We start from the raw sequence: 27,702 nt of genomic DNA, 5'->3' as shown, positions 1-27,702 counted from the left end.
AAAAAAAAAAGAAGAAGCTCCTGCTGAGATCAGTGTGGCGTCCCCTTTCTTCTTAGCTCCAGAGTGTGCAGGCCCTCCTGCCGACCCAGGGCGTGCTGCGTGCCGACTTTGTGGGCCGTCTCTGTGGCGGTGATGTCAATCTGTGCGTACTTGCTGGAGCTCTTTCCTTTCAAGACACAAAAACAGACGTAGAAGTCATAGAAAGTATATTACTGCAATAGTAATCACTGTGGAATTGATATACACACACTTTGTTTGCTACGACCGCGCTGAAACGATTAGTGGAGTGACGTAACATTCTAGGAATAATGTAAGGTAGCAGATAAGTTATTCTTTTAATTGATAAGCAACTAGTTTTTAGTATTGTGTTCAAGTAGGTCCATCTGCAGGAGCACAGCGTGGTTCTAGCTTCTCTAAAGGTTATAACAGTAAACTGAACATCTCCTGGTGTACAGACATTCTGTACACACCATTTGCTGACATTCTTTGGCAGAACATTTTTTATGAGTCGCCGCAAGTTCTAACCCTGACCCTTTAAAAAGGATAAAAGCACATTCTTCTTATAGGCGACAGCAAAGGCAATTCTGAATCTGCTTTTTAAAGAAATGTGATGAAAACATCCAAACAAACATGACCACAGAGAGTCGAGCGTGAAGTGGATCCCTGCCCTCGCTACACAACATGATTGCTTATGGTATGCGACTGTGTGTAGCCACACAAAGCAGAAGATATGCAAATGATTCAGCTAAAGCCTTTGAAATTCTCCTCATGCACCGTCGTCCTGATGCGCGTCACTAGTTTGCCATAATTTGGTGCCCTTCCTTGTGTGAAAATCAAATAAGCGAGACGTCGGAGCAGAAATCGGCCTGTCATTCCGCTGCCTCCCGTTTGAGTCCGAGGAGGAGGAGGAGGAGGAGGAGGATGATGATCCCATTTGAGCTATTGAATTTCCAGCTGTGATCTGAATGCCCTGTGACCCCCTTTCAGATGGGACGCCCCCTTCTCCCCGGTGACAGTAATGCAGCTTTATACAGTAGGACGGTGCACTAATGGCAGGACTTAATAATGCTGTGTAATAATAGGAGAGGAGTTTTGTGTGTATCTTGGAAACTACTACCACCCCCCCCCCCCCCCCCCTTTAGAAATCTAAACATGTCTTTTGTCAGAGCAGTCAGACTTCAAGGTTGTCTGAACACAAGCAGCAGACGAGAGCTTTGTCTAAATAAACCGTCTAACATTGGTCCAAAAGTAGACGACGTTTATGAATTTGGCCGAACATTCATCGCTAGTTTTGGATATTTACTTTGGTTTGGCCCCAAAAAGTTAATGAGGTATGATACCTAGCTCTCATCTGTGAGAAATGTTCCCTGTGGGTTGGACTTGGACCACTTAGGTTCTGCACGTCCTTACTTTGAGGCGGGAGATGTGCGGCGGTCCCTCGGGGGCCGGGGCCCGGCTCCTGCAGCTCCAGCTCCATGTAGTTTAGCTGCTTCTTGGATGTGGGACTGACGGGAATATTCACATACGTCACACCTTCACTGCGAGGCCTTTCGGGAAGAGGTGCCTCGGGGGGGGGAACAAACACCGCGCCTGACAAATTAAGAGAACAACGGGTTAATTAGGCTCGGGAGGAGTTTTGAAAAAAAGATGTACGCTATATCGCAATGCCAAATACCTCCACCATCATCATCATCATCATCCTCATCATCCTCCAAAGAGGCATGCTGTTGCATTTCGATCCGTATTCATTCATTACAATGAGCAGCTGTTTGCTTGGGGATTGATTTCCATCGTTTGACACGTCTGTTCATTTGTAATGTAAAATATGTCCCTTTCATGCGTCTAATAGTTTGTGGAGTTGTGTGACTGTAGCTACATGAACAATGCATCGTAGGATAAATGTGTCTTTTGATGGGATTTGATATAAGAAAAAGATAAAATAGCTCTTTGACACTTATTTGAAAGGAGGAGACTTCTTTTGTCATTATGACCTTAATTAAAAGATAACGGTGTTATTTTAACACTTTGCCTGTAATCCATCAACGGCTGGAAGATTTCCCCTTCCAGGGTTACTAACTCTTGAGGCAACAGTTCTTATCAAAAGCCTGTTAATTAAGAGTCAAATCTGCATTTAAGTCACCGTTATTTTATTTTGTAACTGCAAAATAATAGTAAACCACTGTTAAAAAGTATGTGCAAATGTACTTAAATAAGAACCTTTAATGTCGCCTCAACCCATGTCGACTGAATGCTATAATTAGTGTTTCTGACAGGAAAAGCCACAGTGTTGCCTCAAGTGTCATTTGTTGTGCTTTATTGATGTTTCCAGTGAAAATGGGAAGCTTTACCGTCACAGAGAAGCCACCCAGGATAAAGAGGTGCAGAGTGAAAGCTGTTTAGCTCCAAGTCTTATTGCTAGTTTCATTAAAATATGTGCATATTTCTACTCTGAGTCGTACCGAGTGCCTGCGTCTACAATAGTGCACACGCAGGTGGTGGAGCACGAGAACACTCAAGGATGCACAACCAGAACATTGTTCTTCTAAAGTAATAGAAACTAGTGAAAAGCAAGATGTAGCCAATGTTCCCTGAACAGTAATATAAAGTGTTGACTCGCAACTCGCGCTGCAAGCGGGATTATTTGCGTCGTAAATAAATCTTGTCGTAAAAAATGTGAGAGAGGAAAAAAGCTAAAGTGACCTCTTTAAATGGCGTTCTTTGTCAGACCAACACACCAAAAGATAAGCAGCAAAAGTATTGTTGCTTGATAAATGACTTTAAGTGGCAATAGACGACTTTTCTTTGCTTTAACTCGTCATTAGGAAGTGAATGCTGATTGCACAGAATAAATGACACAATGGCGGTTAGATTGGTTCCCTATGAGCCTCGCTTTCACTATGCGATCCTCCCTGACTCCAGGTCGCGATCTCCCGGGAAAACAAAGGCTTGATTTATGGCGCACAAAGGAAAATTATAGGTACTTATGAAGGTAATATAATCATAACACTGTCGCTCCAAGACGGTACTCTTTATCGCTCCACTGCTTTACCAGAGAGCATCTTGCTAAGAGGCAACTCAAAACTGCCCGTTTAAACATTGCAATTGTCGCAGGTCAATGAGTTGCCTATTCATTTTCTAATTACTTACTAATCATTTCAGCTGTCAGGCCACTACAGTTACAAATCAACAAGCTACTTCTTGTCCCATTTTATGAACGTACAAACCAGAGCCCAGCCAATACTCGCCACTTTACTCTCTCGTTCTTTTGCTGTAACAACGTACATTTCCCCGTCGTGGGACTAATAAAGGATTTCTGATTCTCATCTAAAATGATTAGTAATGCTGTGTGTTTGTGGAGGAGAAAATAATGTCATTTAAAAACATTTTACCAAAAATAATACAAAACCCCTCCTTCAGCTGTTACACATGAATCATGTATTCAGTGTGAGGCTACACTGCCCACATGTCACGCACTGTATATCAGCTGAAACTATCATTAACTGATGAACTGAGACACTCACCGTGTGTATAGTGTAGCAACATAAACCCTGCAGAGGAATGTGGTACTGCAAGACTGCTAATGTTTTAAAGATGAAAGAGAACATCTACAATATATCACAGAAAACTGATGTGTGGGTAGAAATAATCCCAACAGTAGTAAGAGCACAGCTGGTGGGGGATTTACATCTCTCTCCTCCTCCTCTCTATCTGTATGCATTCATGTCTGTGTCTCTCATGTGGCAGGTTGCCACTGTTAAAGGTGGCGTCTGGATCATGAATCGTGGCTGCGTCTGTTGCCCTGATCCTGCCCGACCCTGATATTTCTTTCTTTTTTTGACTTCATCCTGACCATGTAGCCTTTTTATATACAAACACATCATCATTTCTGTCACATAGATGTTGTATTTGTACTATATTTATTCTGTACACATATATATTATGTATACTATTGCACGTCTGTCCTGAGGTTTCTTTTAGGAAGTTTTTCCTTGTGCGATGCGAGGGTCTAAGGACAGAGGGTGTTGTATCCTGTACAGTCTGTAAAGCACACTGAGACACATGTATCATTTGTGATATTGGGCTATATAAATACATTTGATTTGATTAGAACAACAAGCAGTTCAACTGATGGCATTTACTGCTTAAAACAAACAGTAAAAAGGCTCTCTCTGGAAAGCTACACACCGTCTAGTTGCTTTAGTGTTATGGATTCATACGCATCTTTGTTGCTACAGCTGTTGCAATTTCACTTTGACACAATTATCATGTACGGCATACGTCGTGCAGCGTTTTTGTTCAGAGGCTGTTTATTGCGCAACTGTGGGGGACAAAAGATTCCACCTGCTTTTTTTGACTCTTCCTAAATGGCAGCAGGCAGCGGCTTTTACCAGCAGCTCCGAGGCATCGACCCCAATGGACACTCACGCAATCAGTGAGAAGCCATTAGACGCCAGCAGAGTCTCTGTGGCTCCAGCCTTTGGCAGCGTCTAAGAGGCCTCATCCCTAATTGATCAGACACCAAGCAGCCCTCGCAGAGGTGTGGCGTTGCCTAATGGCTGCCATTACAACGGTGGGTTTGCCCACAGCTACAGAGGCTGACGGACTTTTCCACAATACACTTTGCAAAGCCTCGAGGGGAGATGTTAGAGGCAACTTCTTGCTTAGCTCAGTGACCCTGAACTCAAGGAGTCAAAAGGGGAAACACAGGCCTTAATGGCAGCTGTGTCCTCAGAGTGTTTTACGTTTTTCTAGCAGGCAGACATCGAGGTGGACGACTGAACATGACTGAACCCAAAATGCCAACGGACGTGTTTCTCACGTCCAAACTTGATGCCATGTTTTCACGTCATTTAAAAAGATTTTATGAAGATCACCGTTTAAAAAACAAACCCCAAAAAATGATTTGCCATAAATACTGTTTCCTTTCCCCACCAGGTTCACCTGCAGACAAGGACCTGGACACCACCTCTCCCCAGACCCCTTCCTCTGTGCAAGAGGACGCACCAACCAGCAGGAGTCACTGGTGTTAGAAACAAAAGCCATGCTCCAGCAGCGACTTGCCACCTGTTTGGCTCATCAAATCACATGACCACTGCCGGTGCCTCTGCGTTGGTGGGCGAGGCACTAACCCTAACACCAAACGCTGATTTTTCAGATAAAATTAGATGATGTATACAAGAGCAACTCTAAAGTACACCACAACGAGGAAACTACCAGACTGAACCGTGCCGCTGAGACTAAAGGCCCCTTCAATTTTGGGCTACAACAGACATTAGTCAACAATCATGACGGAAACTCATTTTGGAGGATGCAGTTTGTGTTACTGTTGAACTGTATTGCATTATACAGACTGTTATTCAGCATATCCCCCTTAATATAAATGGGGTGGACAAATTGACCATAAAGTTAAACACATTTCTAAAACAGTTGACCATAAAACACACGTCTCAAAACTGATCACTAAAGTCCAATAAAAATCTTGGTCTCAAACTGTCAAAGGGACATAAATGAACCTGTAAGCTGTTACTGCAGAGTGTATAGTGGCCTCAAGACTAGTAGTGCCACAGGGAGCGCTGGACTCGTGCGCGTCCCCGTCCATTAACCGCTTGCTGAGGCAGGATGGCGGGAAAGATGACATGGGAGGCTGCGTGTGCGTGTGTTGGTACACAAACATGAGTGACGGGTTTGGTCTCACATTGTGACAGCTGCTGGGACTTCCTGGAGTAGGTGTGCGCCAGGAAGAGGGCATGTTTCTAGGTTTGGGACCCTGAAGTGGCCCCGACAACTGTCCTCTCACCTCACCAGGCTCTAGTTTGGTGAGACATCTGTGTGTTTTTCTTTCTGACATAATTGGTTCTTATGTAACTGGAGTTTGAGGCGTCACATAAAATGCAGATTGATAAATAAATGTCCACTACACAATGAAAAGAGGTCGCTGAGCCGAGTGCTTTGTTCTAAGTTACAACAATGACAACACAAATGCTTGCGTGACTCACACCTGTGTGTGCTTCATAAGGTCATATGTGATTCATTCGACAGCACATCACACAATTTAAACTGTTGCCGCAGTTTGTCCCTCTGATGTACCATCATCACAGTCGAGCCACAGACTAAAGATGTAGACACATGTAGTCAAATAGGTATTTCCTGAATCCTAAAAGATTAAAAAATCTGCAGCACAACAAAAATCCAGAATCACAGTCCTCTCACAACCCATGAAGACCATGGGATTCAATTGAAAGCTGAGTAGTCACTGTCACTCTCGTGATTATGTTGTTGGTTTGAACAAAGTTAACATGGTTGTAATAACTCCTTAACATGTCAAGAGTGTTTGTATCATTCTGAGGAAATGAGAGTTTGCCGAGTTTAGTAAGTGTTAAGCACAGAGCAGACTCAACTGCGAGTCCACTCTGAACTGTTACACATAGATCATACGCTTAATGCAATATCGGGACTAGTGTGAGAGTTATCTGATGCTTAGGCTATTTTAGGGTGACAGTATTTATCTGACTTTATTCTTACTTTGTCTAATAACAACGACCTGTCAATGTCACAGTCCATTACCCCCGAATAAAGTCAGGTAAACATTGTGACAGTATGCGTCTGTTCCTAACATCCCCCTTGTGGATGCAAAGCCTTGTGCCCGTCTGCCATTTCAGACGCTGAATGAGCCTCATTTCATTTATTCATGCGCACCAAGCAACAGGTGGTGCGTTTAGTGCCTTGCTGATTCAGGTGCATGACTCATACATTTAATTTACTTTTTAGGAAGTTGATGTAAGAAGCCTGGGTAATGCACGGCTGAAAACCCTCCGGCCATCTACAGAAGCAACAATCTGCACACGTTTGAGTGGCTTTGCTCGGGACTTGATGTCGCGCTCACTCACCTTCGGTGTCTTGACTGAACCTCTGCTGACCACAGCTGCCCATCGGCTCGTACTTTCTTTTCTCTTCTGCCTGCAAGACAACGCAGACAGCAAACACTGTTGATTAGAGTTTGCGGTAAGCAAACTATACCCCATAAGGTTTATTACATAAGAAGTGTGACGATGACTTTTCTCCTCAACAGCTCGGTGGACACATTAAGAGTATTTATAGTCAACGGCAGAAATTCCAGATTTACTGAGAGCTCGGGGCTACAGAGCGTCTAACATGTGGAAACACTGTCTGCTGCGGATCATCGTTATGGATGGATCAGCCTGCCTTTTTAAAATTGCAGCCATGTAATCTCGGATCCAGACAGCCACTGTAAGCGCACCTATTGTGGGGGGAACATTGGTGGTTGGAGTCTCATCAAGGGGTCATTGTGCACACAGAGGGATTCCTTGACGGAGAGCAAATGACACTAAAAGGGGATCTCTGTCGAGCATCAGCTGATTACTGCATACTGATGCATTTTCAAGCAGCTGGAAATTGCCATGTTTTTTTAAATATTCATGTGCTATAATCAGGGCACTACAGGGGTTAGAACATTTTGTCTGGCACAAAGCTGTGCAATAAATTTCTTTCATGAGCGTTATAACACCAACAACACCTCTCGAGAACAACATTTAAATGTTGTTCTCGAGAGGTGTGAGTGTAGTATTTGCTAATGTGGGTTTTTCCAATGGCATCAATGTAATAACAAAGTAGACACAACATTACTGAACTTTGTTTTTTAACATTTTTATAGTCTGCCTCGTCTGTTTGCACACTTATTTCAATTATCTAATTAAAAAGGCATATCAATAACATTTTAAAAATACAGTTTTAGTGCATTCATCAGCAGATGGCAGCTTCTCCTCGTTTCTGAGAGACGATGAAACTCAAATACCAAACGCAATTAGAAAATGCCAAATATCTCAAAATGGCATTAATCAGTCAGTCAATGAATCCGTCTACAACAAGAGTGAAATTCTGTCATATCATCCAGACTTCTTGATCAAAACGTTCTTCCTTTTTGCGGAGAACAATGCGTCTCATCGCACACCCACATTGAACTTTAACGCGTCCGTCGCCGCTCATCACACAGACTGAGAACATCGCTGGGACGATCCAGACTTTGGACGAGAAGTTCAAAACTTACAAAATGCTGATTTAACTTTTTTCATGTTCAATTTCAGATATCACTTAAGCTACTTAAAAAAAAAACAAGAGGTAATCTCATATCAGACATTTGGCCTAAAAATGTTCAGCTGAACTCGGAGCTCAAAGAGTCACACAGTCAAAATGTGTAAGTGGTCGATAGCATAAAGCGGATTAGAGAGTTTTGAATTGGCCTACCTCCGAGTACCTCTCCGGTGCCCGACTCTCCATGATCTCATAAGCAGGATCAGCTCTGCGTCTTTCCTCTCTACTCTTAAGCCTTTTGTCTGGTGGGAGAGAGAAACACAGTGGCTTTTAAATTCAAGAAATTAAAACTGCAACTTCTTGTGCCAATATCCGGGGCATAACATTAATCCCACATTGTGCTTTGTTAGACCATTTTGTGAATCAAGTTAGACAAGGTGCTTTCTGGGTATAAATGCATGAATTTGCCCAGATCCGACGGTGGGAACAATAACTCGTCTCACGTTACCACTAACTATGACACGTTGGAAATAAGAGATGTATCGATAGCATGATAGCGTGCAAGGGACAGACGTCACAAAGAGGTTCAACGTGCAGCAGACATGTTTCAGTTCCATTACCCGTCCTGAGAATGAATGAATGAATATATGCAGGAACTTTAATCCCCTCTGTTTTTCACAGCCCTAACAAAACAATCTGTTGTAGAAGCAACACAAGGAAAGGAAACATCACAGAGTGCAGAGAGAAAACAAGCAGCTGATTAAACAGAAGCAGGAGGAACATGTTTTTTTAATTGATCAAGAGAACAGAAAGGCGGAAACAAAGAGAAGACCCACTTCAAAAAGGACACCAAAGGAATCGTAGAAGCTTTGTTGCGAGTTGAAGAGGAAACTGGAGAAGAGGCCTCTTACCTTCACTGGCCACCGTCAGGCCATTCGTCTCTTCATACGGACACTGCCCGTCCGCGGCTCCGTGATCCATCACTGGGAGCGTGACACAGCGGTTCCTCATTAGCGGCGACTTCGTGTTCTTCGCTTTTCTTCAGGTGCGGCCCAGTTGGCAAGGTTTGGAACGTGAAAAAGTTCCTGTTGCGGTACATTTCAGGAGGTGCGACCCGTGGGGGAGGGTGGCAGTGCTCTCCTTGACACTTTAAACAGTTCTCATAAATGGCAGCTCTTTTGTCTTGCTGGGAATCTTGTAATGGTAAACAGCCGGTTGGTGCCGATTTGAGTTTGTTTCCAAATCTAGGGCTCATTGACTCATACAGGTTCAGTCTGTTAGTCTTTGCCTCGGGCTGCCTATCTGCGCTTGGAGAGCCTAACAGATCAGCGAGGAGACTGGCTAATTTCTCTCTTCCCTTTTCTGGCAGCGGTGAATCCTCACCTGTGCTCACTGTTGGCGTCTCTGAGATTTGGATGTTTCCGGAGCCAGGAGAGGCACAGTGTTTCGCCAGACTTTCCTTCACGCCATTAGTGTATTCACTGGCAGTGCATGGTCCGCATGGTGATTTGTCAACACTTTGATCTGCTGGATTGAAAATAGGATGTTCGGGAGCCAAATAAACCTTCAATACACTTTGATTTCCTGTCCCCGAGTCAAATCAGCAAGCTGCGGCGGCTACAGGGAATGATGAACGTTTATTCTCAAACATGCATCAACTCCATACGTGCAAGACTCAAGGCATGCCGTGTACATACAGTATTTCCGCTGATAACACTTACCTGGTATGGCAGGTATCGCTGAACCACTACCAGGGACGTACGGTGTCCCCTGTGAGATGAAATAGAAAATCAAGTCAAAACTGGCTCAATTACATGAATACGCCACAATGTGCAGACAGCTGAGCCTGGTGTTCAATATGAGAAGTAAAAACAATGAAAGGAAAGGCTGGCAATGATCGGTATTTCTTAAATTGCCAAAAATCCCCCAAATCCCATAAAACAAGATGAAAGCCTACAGCCTAGAATCTCTCAATACTTTTACAGTCTATGGTTTTTAAGCCAGAAGCCGATTGGTTCCCACTGAAGAAAGAAAAAGCTACATCATTTCCTTAAACAGCTGGGCTCTGTGGTGTTGAGCAAATGTTCCTCAAACAGGAGGAAATGGAGCGTTTGTTGGAGATTACTTCCACCTGTGGATTTGGTACTGGAGTAAGTATTCACAGCAGCAGGACAGTGTCCAGTGTGGAATTGACCAAAAATAAAATGAGTGACAACGATGGAGCTCTGTGGCCCAGAGGGGAAAAGATATAACTCAGGCTACACAGCAACACTTGTTAGGAGTTTGTATCATGATACAGGGGTTACCATTTATTATATTGCGGAGGTTTTTTAAGTCTAATTCTAGGAAAACTGTGAACACACCGATATATGCACAAAATCATGAGTGTATTTGAGAATCGATACGGTATCACAAAACATAATATGGGGATACTCAAGTGTAAGGATGTGTATTTCCTTACACCACAGTGAGCCGTTTAGTGTTTAAATTATAAATCTAATTGTCTTTAGGCATTTATTTATTATATATATATATATATATATATATATATATATATATATATATATATATATTCCAAAATGTGAACTGACATGTATTTAGTTATGGTTTGATGCTTTCTTTTGAACTGGTCCTTTAACTGTTATCCAATAAACATTACAGGGGTGTATTGTGTTGCTGAGGGTGATGCATGCCCTCCCACACTGCTCATGTCTGAGCCATCACGTGACAGCATGTCACAGAAGACTGAATATAGGGAAACAAAACGGAAAGAGAACATTTTCTCCAGGCCATGCAATGCAATTTGCTTGCCTAACTTAATACACCACCAGCAGGTGGAGCTATATGTTTAGAGTATTCAACAAACAGCTGACATGGGCACACAAGGACAACAAAGCTTTTACCGAGTTTGCAGTCTCCACCAAGAAAAAACACACACACACACACACACACACGCTCTCTTTTAATTTTCACAACTACATGGCCACCTGGAACAAAGGGTGGTGTGAAAATGGTCGGCAAACGCTGCTTTGTTTTAATGTGTGTATTGTAACTGCTGCTTGTAACGCAACAGTTGTTCCTTGATGACTGTTTGCTGTGTCTGGGCATTAAGACTATTTATTACAGCCAAGCAGGATCCATCTCCAAATAAAAAAAAGGGCAAAAACTGACTTATTCTAAAAATCCAAGCCATGTCAAGCTTTTTAATTCAAAAGGCAATTAATGGAATAATTAGTCGTCAACTATTTTAAAAACATTTGTAAATTGTGATGGCATTTCTGACATTTTATGGACCAAATGATTAAGAAAATAATCCATAGATTCATTGATAATAATCTATAGTTCCAGCCGTAAAACAAAGATCTAACTCTGAAGGAATCTCCATGATCGCCAAGCCAAGGAGGAAAACACTTTATCCTTCCTAGGAGACAACTTAGTATAAATAAGCTATTAAGCTTTTTTGTCTTTGGTATGAAACCACAAATACATTTGGATGACATTCCAGTGTAGTTCTCATGAAATACAAAATAAAAAGAACACAAGCGCAACCGTTTTAAATTGAGCAATAAAAAGGAGGTAGGGGTGTAAAACAATAAAAACTGCAAGACGAGGTCTAAATCAGCTGGATGCAACGACAGTGTTAACGTCGATTGGCTGCTGAAATGCTAACTTGTTAGCATGACAGACAGATTATGGGACTGTTGGTTGTTACGTCACCAAACGTAGAGCAGCTTCTCCACCAGCCTGCACGATACCGCAAAGGTCATATTGACAGCGAGGTAGAGAACAGATGATACAGTGATGATAAGGCATGCACACACAAGCTGCTACTGTATGACAGGGAGTTTTACAACAACACACAGGATGGCTTTTTTCTTTTTTTAAGTTTTGAGGCAAACAGATGGCTGACGAGATTATATCGGAGCTGGCAAGCAGATAAAAAAAGACACGGAATATATATATTTTTACTTACCTTAAATCCACCACAAACTGAGCAGATTGTCACAATGGTTTTGGAGACAGATGTAAGAGAGCTGCACATGTGACAGGAGTCTGGGTGTTCACTAGAGGGCGTCACCTTCGTTGTCTTACTCTCCTCTGAGGAGCCTTGTAAGTGTTCACTCACTGACTGTCTGTCAGTCGGTTCTGAGCGACCCTCAGAGGTCAAGGCGCTGCTTTTATCCCCCTTTGCTGAGTCTGTTGTGAGGCCTGAAGAGAGAGGGGTGTCCTTAGTTAAGGTGGCGGCTTCATTGTCCTTGGCAGTGGCCCCCCCACTTCCCTCCTGTAACAGACTCTTGGGGCTCTCATAGAGATACCTAAGGGATGTTGGTACTTGGTATTCATGTGCAGGTACAGCTGTGCAAGTACAAGGGCTCAGGTCTTGGGCCAAGTGGGGAGGCAAGCTGAAAACAGACCCAAAGTCCTCCCCGGGAGTGATATCCAGGCTGCCTGTGTAGGAGGAGAAACTTCCAGAGTATGAGGAATGGCTGCCGGAGGCGATGCCGCTGTCGGCCGAGCTCTGACGGCCGATCTCCTGAAGCTGCCGGGGGGGCATGGCAGCGGGCCGGTTTCCACCTCCCTGGTTGACGGAAAGCTTCTCGATGCTCTGCAACACCACTTTAGCTCCCACATGGCTGACATTTTCAGACGGGTTGGAGGACGGGTCAGTCCAAATGGCCATCCGGCTGCCAATGCTGCAGTCCGACTGGCTCGTGTCTGACGCGTCGGAGGAACCGGATATGCTGCGGTCATCTCCTCCAGCAGACGAGGACGAGACTGCCAATAAAGACAACATTAATAAAGCTTTAATGAATTCAATCAACAGCTGTAACACAAACATATGTTCTATCTATAAAGCAGATTAGGCCAGCCTTCCTGCCCCCCCCCCCCCCAGTATTCAGAATAAATACAGTCAAATCTGCAAACAATTTAAATCTAAGTGCAGCAATGTTAAAAGCGATCACATGTAGCTGGGAATAGGGATTCACTGCAGTAAAACAAGGATTATGGTGCTTTGGAATGATTACATAACAACAAGATACACAGATCAAGAAGACTTGTGATTTAGCTGCAGTGTCACCTTTTATTTTTTTTTACTTTCACTTTGAGCACAGCATTACTCTACCTGTGCTGCTCCTATGAGAGAGCATGCTTAGTCGTTTCTCCAGCTCCTGAGCCTCATGGTTCAACTTCTCCTCCAAATTCGTCTGACTGGCACTGGGGTCTGCTAAGAGAGAGCATGCGAAGAATAACCCACAAATACTTAAATTTATACACATACATACACACACATACATACACACATACACACACATACATACATACACACACATACACATATATAGACTTATGTTGCAGTCATCCAACTAACTTAGTGACGACACGGCAAGTTTAGCATGTCTTGCTACGGTCACTGAGACGTTGGATCAAATGTGACGCAGCTGAGGATTCTGCAGTGACACAGGCACAGCTGTGGAAACACATCCAACAACAACTCCAGAGAAAAAACAAGCGGGGACACTTTAAACCACAAGGGGGGGGGGGGGAATAAAAATGTCAGCAACAAGAAGTTAGTGAAAAGTATAACTAAGAAAGCACTTTGCCAGGAGTGTCGTGCACTATTATTTGGCTTGCAAGTGTAACATGGCTTTGGACAAGCACAGAGAAGGGTCACACATGGGAACACCTTGCCGTATTCGTGCAACATACAGGGTTTATTAATAGCGCGGCCACGTGGCTATGTTGGTACGCGCTCTGCTGCTGGTGCTGTTCAAGGATCTTATGTACCTTGGACCACCAAGGTCAACTCTAAAACTGGATCGATTTCCCCACTCCCCGACCCTGCAGCAGTAGATGGTTAAGATTACATCATGCATGTGTAGTATCGATTTACAGCAGACAACGGTGTCCTCAAATAAAACATAAAAAATAGACAAAGAAAAGATTACTTCAGTCGTAGTCACCGCTGCTGGTGTCCCATATAGTTACATGCCGATCACATGAATCTCACTGCTCTCCTTTTGAAATCCCGTCTTTAGCTTGAAGACAAAAAGCTGTACGTTCTGCTCGCGTTCACCAAGGAATGCATTTGGAAATTGAAAAGTTCAGAGCCATCATTTCAAACGTTTGTACTACCATTTAACGATTACGCTTAGTCACAGCAGTTGGATGTTGGTTATGAATGTCTTCTCTCTAAAGGCTCTTTGTACTGCTATCGTGTACCAAGAAGGGAATCACACAAACATCAGGGAGGCACAGATTCCCCGGGTCCCCTTCTGAAGGACATGTGTGTCAACAATCCAAAGAGGTAGAACATCACATGTTCAGGAAATGATTTCAAATGTTTAAACAAACATTTTGTAAAAGGTCACACTTAGTACTTGTAAAAGGTCTCATTAAAAACAATTGCTTTCTCATTATAACGACGTTTTAATCATGATGAAAACACACTTTCATCTTAATGGGACTAAAAAATGTGAGAATGTTTTTTTAATAATTTCAGTGTGACGTATCAATTCAGATGTACAAAGCGTACCGGCAGCATCGTAAACAATGCAAACTGATAAGACATATTTCACATTAGTTGTCATGGTTGCATCCAAATGGGAAAAAAATGCCTCGACACTTAAATGCTGTGAAAAACGAAATGAAAGTTCATCACAGCATCTCCACTACCTGCTGCTGTTTGATATTCAACATCAGTCTCACGATGCCTTCCCTCCATTTAAGTAGGTTTCCCCGCCTGCTGCGCAACAAGCCGCATGCCAGCACGACTAAATGGAGTACAGCCAAAGAGATCAGAAAGGAGTGGGGTAATGGCAGACAGGTGTCGCACCCTATCAGACGCTGTATTTCTTTTGCGGCTCGCTCATCCCAGCTAAGCTCCACTGACGAACTAACGCCTCCTCCCCTCTGACCAAATTAGGATATTTTGGCTACTGTAGCTGGCAAAGAACAGTCCTCATTTATGTCACGTCTATGGTTGTGAGATGAGGAATCTAAAACTAAATAAACTGACACTAATGGCACCCTGAGAGATAAATTCATGATCTGTGATATCGGGCTTTGTAAATAAAATTAACTTGCCTCGACACATTTTCCTCTTTATCTCGTAAAAGCCATTGTAGTCTTCATTGTCTATAGTGTCATCCACGGCCTTGATTACTTGTTATGCAACTTTCCTAGACGAACGTTTTAAGTAATGTGAGTTTAAAAAGATCCCCATGGGAACAGTGCAGCACACGAGGGTGACAAACACATGATTGAGCCTGGAAACATAACAGCAATTAATCAAAACAGAGGCGGAGGGATTTAGTCAGGAGCCGTTTTGGACAGAGACCGACAAGGAATGAGGGATGAACCACGAGTGAGACACAATTAGGGACTGTAGGGATCAATAAGAGTATGAAATGAGAGCGAGGGGAGGGGAGAGTGGAGCGCTGTGTGACAGAGTACGAAAAGGAAAGGGGGGAGGCGGCAGTGGAATCCTGTGGATGAGGTTACATACATGCCCGGAGTGATTAGGAGGCTTTGGCTGCTCTGCTTGTGTGAACTGTGACTTTGACCCCTTGCTCTCCCTCAGACTTCCTCCCTGCTATTTCTTCTACTACGCACCACAATAATAGGAGTATGAGCTAAACCTGTGATTGGGCGGCGAGATGTGTGAAAGCCAGAATATCCATGAGACCCCCACAGCTGCCCGTCCACATTTTCTGTTAAGTTGCACTCCGGGTGAGATTTCTTTTTAAACCGCTAGTGTTGAAAATCAAAGTGTAAAATTGGACAGCGGGAGGGCAGAAAATGTCCAACAGCTTTAGCAATATTAGATCTCGCATACAAATGTGTTATCAAATTAAAATAAATAATAGAAAGCACAGAGTATATAAAGTACAGGGCAGAGAACGCTTTCTTTGTATGATTCTTCGTCAGAGACCATTTCTATGTTTTGGACAGCATACGCTGGATAGACAGATAGGAACATTTAAAAAGATTATAAATTGCACAACATTTCTGTACGATGTGTCTGCATTTATTTTTGCATGTGCCAAGTTACAGTTTAGAGTTTTATTTTAAACCTGCGATAACTGAAGAAACAAGCTGCAAATACAATATTGATATATTATCGTCTCATAAAATGTATGATTAATGTGTAAAGGCCCTGTCACACATATCTGTATGGCAGAAACGCATGCGAAATATCGCCAATACGTTGATATACATTAAGGGTAAGTTGTGATCGTTTGAAGGACGCAGACGATACGCCGAACATGCCAGACACACGGCCCTGTCACACAGCTCTGTATATGAAAAGTAGCTCAAAATGTGTCAGAGTCCAAATACGTCCAACTTTTCAAACATTGATGGCGTATCACTTACTTATACAAAACGTATCAGAGCGTCTGGACAACGCAGCTAGAAAAGTGCCATTTGGTTCACGTCATGCTGATGCTGGAGAACAGAATGTACTCTTGTCCTCTCAGCATCCTCCATGCTCTCTGATGATGGGTTGACTGTATTCATCAAGACGTGCTGTGAAGAAGTGAGGATGAGCTCCTCACAGGGACCCTATATACTATATTCAAACCCCAATAAGCTCCCAAAACGCTAGTTGAAAGCTAGCTGTACTGTAGAAACACGTTTAATAAGTTACTCCGTCGTCAGGCATCACCTTAACGTACCTCGTACGTCTAACGTAACGTAACTTATGTGTAACGTCTGCATAACTTATGAAGCACACGTTGGGTACGTCCGAAAATTTTGAACACACTCAACACATTTTCAGACTCAGCGTTCAACAACGCACCCCAGCATAACACCGCCTGCTCTTACGAATACTACTTATACCTTATATCAACGTACACCAGCGTGTTGCCGATATTTTGTATACGCCATATTGTTGTATATCTTATGCATTCGTTGGGCATTCGTCTGATACATTTTGTATTAGGAAGTGATGCGATATCAATAAGGTTAGACATGCGTATCTGTATATGTTCACTTTTCCGATCCGATGAAAAGTTGGACGTATTTGGACTCTGACAAATTGTGAGCTATTTTTCGTAAACGTTTTCCGCCATACGGATATGTGTGACAGGGCCTTTAGCAAACAGTTGCTTATTTACACATCCAGCAGATACAGAGCAACATATTCCTCCATTTGGCAAACTGGTGACCGTAAGTCCAGTATTCACCATCCTTTTAGCTCCGATTGTGGTCTCCACCTACTCCTGAGGGAAATATATGGCTATTTAGCTCCTTTGATCACCAGCTAGTCGCTAACGTTCTCTGCGTGTCGTTTGGTTCGAAGCAAGTAGTGTAGTTGATTTATTCGAGCCTTTTGCTGAAAACAGTGAACAGCTGAAAAGCCGGAAAACCAAACCAACCAACGACGCTAAAACTCTCCATAGAGCTTCGATAATTCTCTGTGGGTTCGTCCGGTCCCTTTCACATCCTACATTTGCGGCATAGTTTATATAAAAACATGTACATTTTTAGTTGGAATGATTTCAAAGCTGAGGAGGAACATGGATATTAAATAAACAATGCTAATGTTATCTTACAAAAAGCACCGGAAGACAAAGCAGATACTGTTGGGCTTTCACAATGGGTGGCAGCAGAACAGAGGAGCAGAGCGTGGACATGCCCTAGCTTGGAGCTTATTATACAGGCAAACTTCCCCGTTACACAGTAAGTATTAAAATATTCCACCCGATCAAATATTTCCAAATGGAGATCCTAATGTTCACATATTAACTCGTTTTTTGTCACATATTAGATCATTTAACCAGTGTGCTTGGCACCTTGACAAGTTGACATCTTGCCAGACAACCCTGCTGTAATGAGAGTTAAAAGAAACACACACAGAACCTAATGTCTATTTGGAACTCGGCCCATCCTCCAGTACGCCCACCAGTAGCACTATACCCTCAACTATACATAGACTACAATTGAATTTGCTGCCATAATCACAGTTAGTTCAGTAGTTATCCTCTTACTCATGTATAAGGTGACCCTAAGCTTTACAAATCACCCTGGTACACTTAAGTCAGGGGTTAGGGCGTTTGACTAAAATTATAAATTGCTTCAGAGGATTACCCAATTACATAAAAAGCAGCTGTCAGTCATAATTTAGTAACATCAAAGCACATCCATCCACAGAGGAATCCTCTGACTCATTCTGCCAAAAATGGTTGGATCCCAGGAAGGCAGCACACCTAAACAGCTTTCAATTTTCCTGGAGGCACCATCGGGGAGCCATGCACGGTTTGCTACAGTATAAATGGCAAGTGTTGACTTAAGTGTTTGCTCATGCTCCGTGGCAACAGCGAGGCTATCAATTATCTAAATAAGCATCACATAGAGATCCACCTTCTTTCTGTAAATAACAGTCCTTACAGCTACGCTTTCCCTGTCTTTATAGATCTCTCACACACACACACACACACACACACACACACACACACACACACACACACACAGTTGGTTTGCATGTCCTTTCGAGCTAAGCAGCTTTAAAACACCTTTGGTACTGACCTGGCAAAACTGGACGCAGTCCAAAAGGGCCTCTGGTGGGGGAGATGCCTCGGACGATGCAGTCGAATAGAAAGCTGATCTGCTCACTCTCAGCAGACGCGAGCAAAAACACACCGGCCCCTGTGGAAAGCAAACTTTATTAGTGTCACGTTGGTTGTGCGGCACTGAAGTATCTACCACAAGACCAGATGTACTGTAATTAGTACAATTGTACTATACGGGAGGTAATGAATAAGGAATGTATCACAAGATTAGGCGTCTAATTTATTAAATCAAAGTCATAAGGAAATAATCAACTGGTCACTATTAATCTCTGCACAAAAATGTGCTTCAATCCATAAATTAGTTGAGATACTTCAGTCTGGACCATTATTTACTGCTCTGAGTCTTTCACTTCAATTTAGAAGGTCATCAAAAGGTGACCTAAGAATTCAAAGGACAAAGGTCATGCTCCCCAGAGGTCTCTTGACCTCCATGTGTGCGATACAACGGTCCATTACAAGGTGTCACCATTAAAAGGGCCTTTGTGTCACCATGTCCCTGAGACCACCCATATCGAGGCAGGCCTCAATCACATTCCCAACAATCCCTTTGCAGGGAGCCGGGTCAAAGGTCAGCACTAATGTCTGCACCAGTTGAAAAGATGTATTGACTGCGGAAGTGGATGATATGGACACAATGAAGTTTAAGTAATTCATTTGGTCTTATATTGTACTCTTATGGCACAGAAACTACTTTGGTTAGAATTTAATTTCCTCAAATCTTTTCACTTTTGAGGAACAACATCTTCTCATGTCATGCGTTTGGTAGCAAGTGACTGATCAGGTGCACTGCCAAAAGGTAAAGTACCAAAATAAAAAGCACAAAGGACAGGTGGCAGGACTCATTCAGTGATTCTGTGTAAGGAGCACAAGCAACTCACATGGACCCTTCTGGTCTTTCCTCTAAAAGATGATAAAACACAGCGTCATTAGTGTTCGGTAGTGGGAAGTGTAAATTCACTAGAGCAAAGGCTGCTCCTTTCTACTTCCACAGCAGCAAAGTCATCCGAGCAGGTACATTTTACAAAAAGGAAGTTTGTTTTTGGGTAACCGTACTCTATTTTTCATTCTAGTGAAATCGGCAACTTTTTATATACACATTTTAACAGTCTGGTTTAGTTCCCACGCAAAATAAATACAACTAAAATGTTCCCCGTAGCAATTATTGTGACAGCACAGCAAGCTAGAAGCACAATAACATACTATCACTTTAAACATAAGAAAACAGTTGCCTTTTTCACACATTAGATTTGAGTTATTCATCGTTTTAATATTCGATTTTCTTCTCTTTGAATAGTATAGACAGCGTATATAGTATGCTTTTTTTGTCATTCATGTGTAACTGGACTGCTGTAAATGCAATTTCCCATTGAGATTAATAAAGTAATAATTTCCCGTCTATCATTGTCTTTTATATACACACACAGAAAATACTCAAAAGAGCTCTAAAACACTTGTTATTTCCATCACACTTTGGCTACTTGGCTTACATTTCCTACTGGGAAACTAGGACCATTGAGGATAAACTATCAAGTAGGACTTGGACAAAAGGTCGGACGAATGCAGCTTCAACCAGAAGTGAGAGCTTCAACGCCCTTACACAACCTCTCCTGCTGCGGTGGATAAACTGTGCCGAGAGATTACATGTCACAGGAATGCACGCCCTTCAACACTCAAACATTAAAGATGCACCTTCACACACATTTCCCTGTTTCTGTTTCTGTACATGAAGGTGTACGTGATGTCTGACCGTTCTTCGTATTATCTAAAAGATCCACTGCTGAAGATTTAATAGAGCTAAATAAATCACACGTCGCATACTGAAGTGTCCCGTTTCCAGCAGGGTCATCGTGTGTCTGTAACGCTCTGATGTCTCCGGCGTTCCCCTCATGTATGTCTCTCTCTCCCCTCCAGGTGTTGACATGCACTCGTCTCGGCTTTAATAGTTTCATGTCTGTTTCAAGATGTAAACTGCGCTTTACCTCATCTCAGGAACACGCATATAACCGAGTTCAGGGGTAAGTCCTGTTTCTCAAAAGCACCTTCTCTGGAGCGACGCAGGATTGCTGAAGTCTGGGCACAGCAGGGGATGATTTTCACAGACTGAGTAATTTCCTCCAGTCGTGAAGCAGCTGTTTCACTAATGCAAAATCGAAACAAGTCAGAGATGAGGACAACTGAAAAATATCTTACTGCTATTTACGTAGAAAGTCTGCCATTACTCATCTCGGTGAATCAAATTACCAATAACAGCCCCCATTTCACATAATACGTCAACATCACATCCATATGTGATTATTAAACTCACTCCAACACAATGAACTCTGCTGCTACAGGCTTTCCACGGGGTTTTGAAACCGGGGATTTGGTCCCATTTAGCCACAAGAGCATTGGTGCGGTCGGGCTATAATGGTTGGGCAACAAGGCCTGGCTCAGTCAGTGTTGGAGGACTTTGAGGTCAGGCCAGTCACGTTCTTCCACAACAAAACTGTTGCCCCAAAGTTGGAAGCAACTTTTTTCCCAATGACCCGGGATTAAGTACATCAAGCAAGCAACAGAGCAGTCAACCCGGATTGCTTTAAGTGAATCGATAAATGATTCACAAACTACACTCCAAGTGGTGGTAGTATGAATGCCAACTTGACCAAACCCACTGAAAAAAAGACAGTTTGCATAAAGATCAACAGTTCCAGGATCAGTATGACTTATGGGCTCACATATACAGCCACAGATCCACCCAGGGTACGTGAAAAAAAGTATAATAATAATTATAATAATTGTAGGCTGTACCATTAAGATTTCCCCGTAATTTGAATCCTAACTGGCTATTAAGCAAGTATTTAAGTCGTGACATGATCGTACTGGTAAGGAGCCTCTTTCACACAAACTGCTGAATGAAAGCTACAAATGAATCCTCTTGAACAGCCAGGGATTATTTGGTCCATTTGAGAAAGACGTAAGAAAAAAACACAGCTCGGATACTTATTTAATGAGCCATTAGCCTCTAATGATGCAACCCAATTTTGCTCAACAGACATTATTGTCCTGACATGATGAAGATGGTGATAGTCTACCATGATTAGATTTGGTGTGCTCTTTATTTCTCTTATTTTGTTAATTTAAATAAAAAGTGTTTTGCTTTAACTTGTCATTATGAAGTACATTTTGATTGCACAATGTAATGGCTATAGAATAACGACACCATCAGCGTTTAGATAGATTCCCTATAAGGCTCGGGTACCATCTACTGGGAAAATTAAGGATCCATTTACGGCACAAAGAAAGTGCGTCAACCAAACTAAGAAGAGGATAGCGCTTTTTTCCACCCGGTAGCTAGCATGTACGCTAACCTGTTGTTGTCTCTCCGCATCGTCAACACACACACACACACACAGTTGCCATTAACTACTGATAGTATGCCGAATGGTCTGGTCGCAGGCTGTCCGGCCACAAGTGCATTACTGGACGCCTGACTAGATGGATTTCTTCGTGATCTTATGATATCGCCAGCTGCACATTTGAAAAGTTGCCACTTTAACCTTGATTTAATTAACTTTTCGGTTTTCTAATTCTCACATTTTGTAAACCACTCACCGCCATTTGTGGTATTAAATGTTCAATGCCCATGAAATGTTTTTACAGTTCCCCTCTTGCTCCCCAAACACAAGTGTGCCGTTTCAGCCCAATAACCAATTATCTTAATGTCTTCGAGAACCATCTGCCAAACACAAAATAGCAGTTAATGGAGCCCCATAATAGCCACATGGCCAATTTACCTAAACAAAACACATCCAAATGTAGCATAAAAGCAACAACATAAAGAGTGATACACTTACAGTAACCACATCTTGTCCCTCCCTCGAATACAAATCCATTGGGTACAGGCCCATATCTGCGCAGGTCTGGAAGGTTCCAGTGGCCAATAATAACAGGAGGGACGTCCCTGGCGAGAGCCAGCAAGTTGTTGCACAAATGAAGAGTTGCAGGTCCACTCTCCAACTTGGTCCCTGGTAGGATTCCAACACTGAATCTGTGAACTAAAAAAACATAGAACAATGAAGAAAGGCAAACAACTTAAACTTAAGTTTTAAAAATGTAGACATAATCTAACAATTCAACACCAATACTGTTCTACAGGACCAGTCCAGTGTGCAGGACCAGTCCAGTGTACAGGACCAGTCCAGTGTGCAGGACCAGTCCAGTGTGCAGGACCAGTCCAGTGAGCAGGACCAGTCCAGTGTACAGGACCAGTGTGCAGGACCAGTCCAGTGTGCAGGACCAGTCCAGTCTACAGGACCAGTCCAGTCTACAGGACCAGTGTGCAGGACCAGTCCAGTGTACAGGACCAGTGTGCAGGACCAGTCCAGTGTGCAGGACCAGTCCAGTGTACAGGACTAGTCCAGTGTGCAGGACCAGTCCAGTCCAGTGTGCAGGACCAGTCCAGTGTGCAGGACCAGTCCAGTGTGCAGGACCAGTGTGCAGGACCAGTCCAGTGTACAGGACTAGTCCAGTGTGCAGGACCAGTCCAGTCCAGTGTGCAGGACCAGTCCAGTCTACAGGACCAGTGTGCAGGACCAGTCCAGTGTACAGGACCAGTCCAGTGTGCAGGACCAGTCCAGTGTACAGGACTAGTCCAGTGTACAGGACTAGTCCAGTGTGCAGGACCAGTCCAGTCCAGTGTGCAGGACCAGTCCAGTGTGCAGGACCAGTCCAGTGTGCCTAAGAGGTATCGAAAGCATGTCTTTTATAATGCATTGACATTCACTATAGAGAGGTGATAAGGAATAAAAAATACCACATGCATGCATAAGCAATGATCAATGTAACATAAAAATTGTAAGAGACGAGTAAAAGAGACAGAGGTGCTATTGACTGATATTATGGTGTGTTCAAGCTCTATTCAGTAAAAATGTGTATTTGGTAAATGGTAAAGTTATCATGATGTGTTCAAACGTAATATTGTAAAATAAAAATGTTCAAACAACTATATTTATTAAAGCAATATAAAAAAAGAGGTAGCTGTTTAACTTCCTAACAAAACCAGTATGCAAACATATCCAAAGATGGTATGGTGAAGTAGGCTACATGGGACTTATCGTTTTGTTTTTGACCATGGTATCAAACTGGAAATCGTGGAATCTCACTGGTATTTGTATTGAATACTACATTTCTGGTATTGTGACATCCCTAAGCTGCACACATTCACAATCAATATGGCAAGCAGCTTGACAGGAAATTAACTGCCCAGATTTTGGTCATAATGTGTTTACATGAAGAGTCCCGGCTGAAAATAGTTGCAATTAGGCTTCACATGGGATAGAAAACAAAATTATTATTGCAGCAAGGACTTGATTTCATTCAACAATAAAAAAGGAGAAACAGATGTACACAGAGAATGAGTTCAGCGCGCTGAGCTCTGAACACAGCAGGCTCAGATCTAAAGCCCAATGCAATCAATCACAGTCCGTCACAAACATCTGTGTAATCGACTCCGTGTACTATTGCTAATAAGAAACCAATGAGGAAAACTCGATGTAAAATTAGAACCAAGTATGCATTTGTGATTCTGCCTCTGAGTTTGTAGCACTGTGCCGAGTTCCCCAGTGGCACTAAGCGAAAAACTTTTACTGCGCTGAACAAACTTCGGCAGGGGAGATTGATGGAGGCGATGATGAGGAAATGTCGGCAAGCTGCGTCATGTCATCACTCATGTTAAGAAAGATTCATACGGTGTCACACACACAATAACAAAAGCTCTGCGCAAGTGGCCCACAGCCTGGCAGGTGACATTTCTGATGGCTTGGCCACACTTTGCACGTGCATTCAAGAGCACACACACTTTTATTTAGCGCTCTCAGAACACACAGACACAGGTGCATCCATACAAGCAAGGAGACGCGTATATTTTCACATGCACACACGGCAGATTGGAAGGAACAACTGTGACACAATTTGTCTCTAGCACCATGTCCTCTACCAAACAGGGCAGGTCCCATAACACTGTCATTAGTGACTGCTTTAAAATTCAGCTGGACTCCAGCCACCAGCTCAACAGTCCAATGTTATTATTAGCTCTTATTTGTTTATCACTTATATAACTTAAATACAATAGATCTATAGAGAATGCATATATAAATAAAAATGAATATCACAATCATAATTGTCATGCAGTCAAAAACAAAGTTCTAAAAAGACCATCCCCAACAATAAAAGGTTTGTATAATGTGATCATTGCCATTAGCGCTCATCCTGATGCAAACTGGTTTGTTTTGGGTAGGGGAGATAAAGCACAAGCATGTGGCAGGGTTATGACACAGTTGTAGTTATTAGGGGATGGTCTGTGTCCCTTTTATGTGTACTGTATCGGTAGTATAAACTTTGGTTGAGCTCTATCAAATCAAACAGAAGTAGAAAGTAGTAAAAACATGACAGTTGCGATTGATGGGACAGTTTCCAACCTGCATCTTCATTAAAACAGTTTATATTAGAGATGCACTGATTGCAGCATGCAAGGGAATTCATTAACAAGCAAGTTAGTTGTTCTAAATGTTTGAGAGGTTATTTCCCCATGGCTTATTTTGGACTTGCAGGTGTTAGAACGTGCAAGCCTTGCATCTTCTTCACTCGCGCTGAAGAACTTCCACACCAACAACAGTTGAAGCAGTCAAAATTGCAGCTTTTCCAAAAAACTGAAGCGAAGCTCTCGTCCGGTTTCCTGCATTCAATTTAGTTGCTGCAGGTGATTCTGCAGATCACTTATAAGCTTTCATAAATTAGACCCCTGGATATATTCATGAACTGCTGACCCCATTTCTTCTTTCTGACCCCATTAATCCAAAATCAGATCATATGATAGACCCGTTTATAACTAGATTTGTCTTTGTGTACAGGCGTTATCACTGCTGTTGAGGGCAGTTTGTATTTTTGTGAAATTTTGAACTCTTGCTCTAGAAAAAGGTGCAAATATACTTGTGATTAAAAATCGCTCGGTTTTTTTTTTTTGCACAGGTTTAGCAAATTGCATGGTACTTTTCTTCGACTGCAGTGAATTTCAAACACTGAAACCTGCCAGAATGATGGATGAAGTAATCCGCTTGTTGAGGATTGCTTTTATTACTGTACAGTGAGGTCAAATGTGGTATTATTCTTTCAAATTTAGAGAAATTCACATTCCTTGAAAACTTTTGTGCACTGGAAATGAAACATCAGAAGGACAAAACATCAAAAACAAAAAGCACAGACGGATCTCCTCACCTTCACCGAGGCTGTATCGTAGGCGGGCGTCCCACGCCTGCAGGGCCTCCTTGCTGTCGAAGCCCAGTAGAGCAGCCTGGTTCAGACAGAGGATGGCCAGAGTGAAAGCTACACCTTCATACCACTGTCCCGCTTCCACACCGCAGATCTCCTCCAAGGTGACACTGGCCCTCTCTTTGTTGCCCTGCGCTTTGTCGGACTTGTCTTTAAAAACCAGCAACAAGAGGCAGTCTGCATAATCAGAGAGTGGGTGTGAGACAACGGTAGAAAAATAATATCTTGAGTCCTAGTAAATAATACATGTTTGTATCATTTTAGAAAATAACTGGAAACACAGTTAAAATACATTATCAATTACATTGTCAAATAGTAATAACATGTTTTCTGACACACAGAAGCTGCTGTAGTGTTGTGTAGTCTTTTGGCACCTTCAAACAATCAGTGTCAACTGACAAAACAAGACTGTGTGTGTGCTTCTCACTCCTTCCCACACACACACTTCTTAACCCACATAACTGAGGCATGAGCGCAGACAGCTGTGATAACACTGACATCAAAGATCTGAAGAGGAGCAGCAGTCAACCACAGTCTAACCTGTTGAGCATGTTAAGCTGTCCAGCACCAGATATCTAAAGAAACCTTTCTATGTAATGCAATACAGCCTCTTCATCACTTTGCTGAAGCCTCCTCGGTAAATGTGACTAAATAACAAGTGCAAATTCACTAAGAGCACATTCATGGTGCAACTAAAAATACAACAGGGCTCAGACTACCAGTCTTTAGCACATTCACTTTGCAGATAGGCTCAAATAAGAATCATGTTCAGAAATATTTTTCAAAACTGGTTGTATATCAGCCTTTCAAAACCTGGGAAAAACTCTGTATGTCTATGAGAAATTTGGGAATTATTTGTCCACAATTTATCAACAGTGAGGTTATTCACAAACAACTTATGTACAGACTCGAATCAGGAAACTGTGAAATTCAATTCACAAAGCCAAAATCACGGTAAACATTTGCACTTTAAATGGACTTGTTTCCACACATTTTAGCTAACATTTCTTCCACCGTTTGAATTTCTCATGTAGTTTGTAACAAGTTTAAAAAAGGGTTGAAACACAACAACAAAAACTTTTTTTATATATATATTCCACGAGCCTTTTGACCCTTATTTGAGCCCATAAACAAGGCCCAAGTTCTGAATGTACGAACACAAACCTTCACAGAAAGGGTCCATGCAACTGGAAAACACACGCACCTGGTATGTTCAATTGACTAACAAGCTAGCTTCTTCACTCGCGCAGCTAACACGCGCACTCCCACTGCGCCAAAGCTTCACACAATAGTTGTAGTAACAAACCAATGTGTTGTGTAGAACTAACCGGTAACAAACGAACAAAAACCGTGTTTTTTTACCTGCTACAGGCGAAGGCTTGCGAAGAACCAGCCACCTAGTTTTCCACTGTGAAAGAAAACAAAAGTACAGACTTTTTTTAAGCACAGGTGGAAGTCCATTGAATTACTTCTGCCATATCCGTCAGCACATTTAGTCACGCTAAACACCTTTTTCCCATCTCTGAGTCTTGCATATCCCTCCACGACAACAGAATCCGTCATCTTCAGTCATGGTTCCTGACAGCTGCACAGTCGATGCCTGAATGAGGGGTCACTTTCAAAATAGCTGCTCTCTCTGCTTGAGGGGCGCAAATTCGCCCCCAGCAAGGCACATGGAAAATGGCATGACCACTATCTGTCTGTGTGTCTGTGCACCAGCCAGCAGACCATGCTGCTGCCACCTGGGCTGGTTTACACCACCTGCTACTGA

General features: G+C 42.7%; 1 protein-coding gene across 4 annotated transcripts; it reads right to left on the bottom strand.

The window, feature by feature from the left end:
* On the bottom strand, positions 1-27,616 carry LOC115023721 (protein Dok-7-like). 4 transcript variants are annotated; one of them, XM_029454935.1, is made up of 12 exons: positions 27,441-27,616; positions 27,294-27,339; positions 25,878-26,108; positions 22,460-22,660; positions 18,583-18,702; positions 13,175-13,276; positions 12,023-12,825; positions 9,771-9,819; positions 8,263-8,351; positions 6,888-6,957; positions 1,411-1,590; positions 1-166 (listed from the first exon to the last, which is right to left on the bottom strand). In XM_029454935.1, exons 1-12 carry the CDS (start codon positions 27,492-27,494, stop codon positions 30-32), a joined length of 2,082 nt encoding a protein of 693 aa, XP_029310795.1. In that variant the 5' UTR covers positions 27,495-27,616; the 3' UTR covers positions 1-29. The 4 variants fall into 4 exon arrangements, 1 of the variants encoding a protein (XP_029310795.1); XR_003834033.1 differs by lacking the exons at positions 1-166; positions 1,411-1,590 and adding an exon at positions 8,961-9,576 and having other exon boundaries at positions 6,915-6,957; XR_003834035.1 differs by lacking the exons at positions 1-166; positions 1,411-1,590 and adding an exon at positions 8,961-9,573 and having other exon boundaries at positions 6,915-6,957.
* Positions 27,617-27,702: the final 86 nt, after the last annotated feature.

The sequence above is a fragment of the Cottoperca gobio genome, chromosome 18 (genome assembly GCF_900634415.1).
Source record: "Cottoperca gobio chromosome 18, fCotGob3.1, whole genome shotgun sequence".
Classification (NCBI taxonomy): Eukaryota; Metazoa; Chordata; class Actinopteri; order Perciformes; family Bovichtidae; genus Cottoperca; species Cottoperca gobio.
Note: the sequence above shows the minus strand (reverse complement) of the source record. Positions and strands in the feature narration are given on the sequence as shown.

Excerpts from the sequence above, each read along its gene's own strand:
- LOC115023721 (XM_029454935.1), bottom strand. The coding sequence starts at position 27,494 with ATGACGGATTCTGTTGTCGTGGAGGGATATGCAAGACTCAGAGATGGG. Across the intron at positions 12,826-13,174 it reads CTCTCATAGGAGCAGCACAG|TCTCGTCCTCGTCTGCTGGA; the intron begins GTAGAGTAATGC and ends CTTTATTGGCAG. Across the intron at positions 6,958-8,262 it reads CACCGGAGAGGTACTCGGAG|GCAGAAGAGAAAAGAAAGTA; the intron begins GTAGGCCAATTC and ends GTTGTCTTGCAG.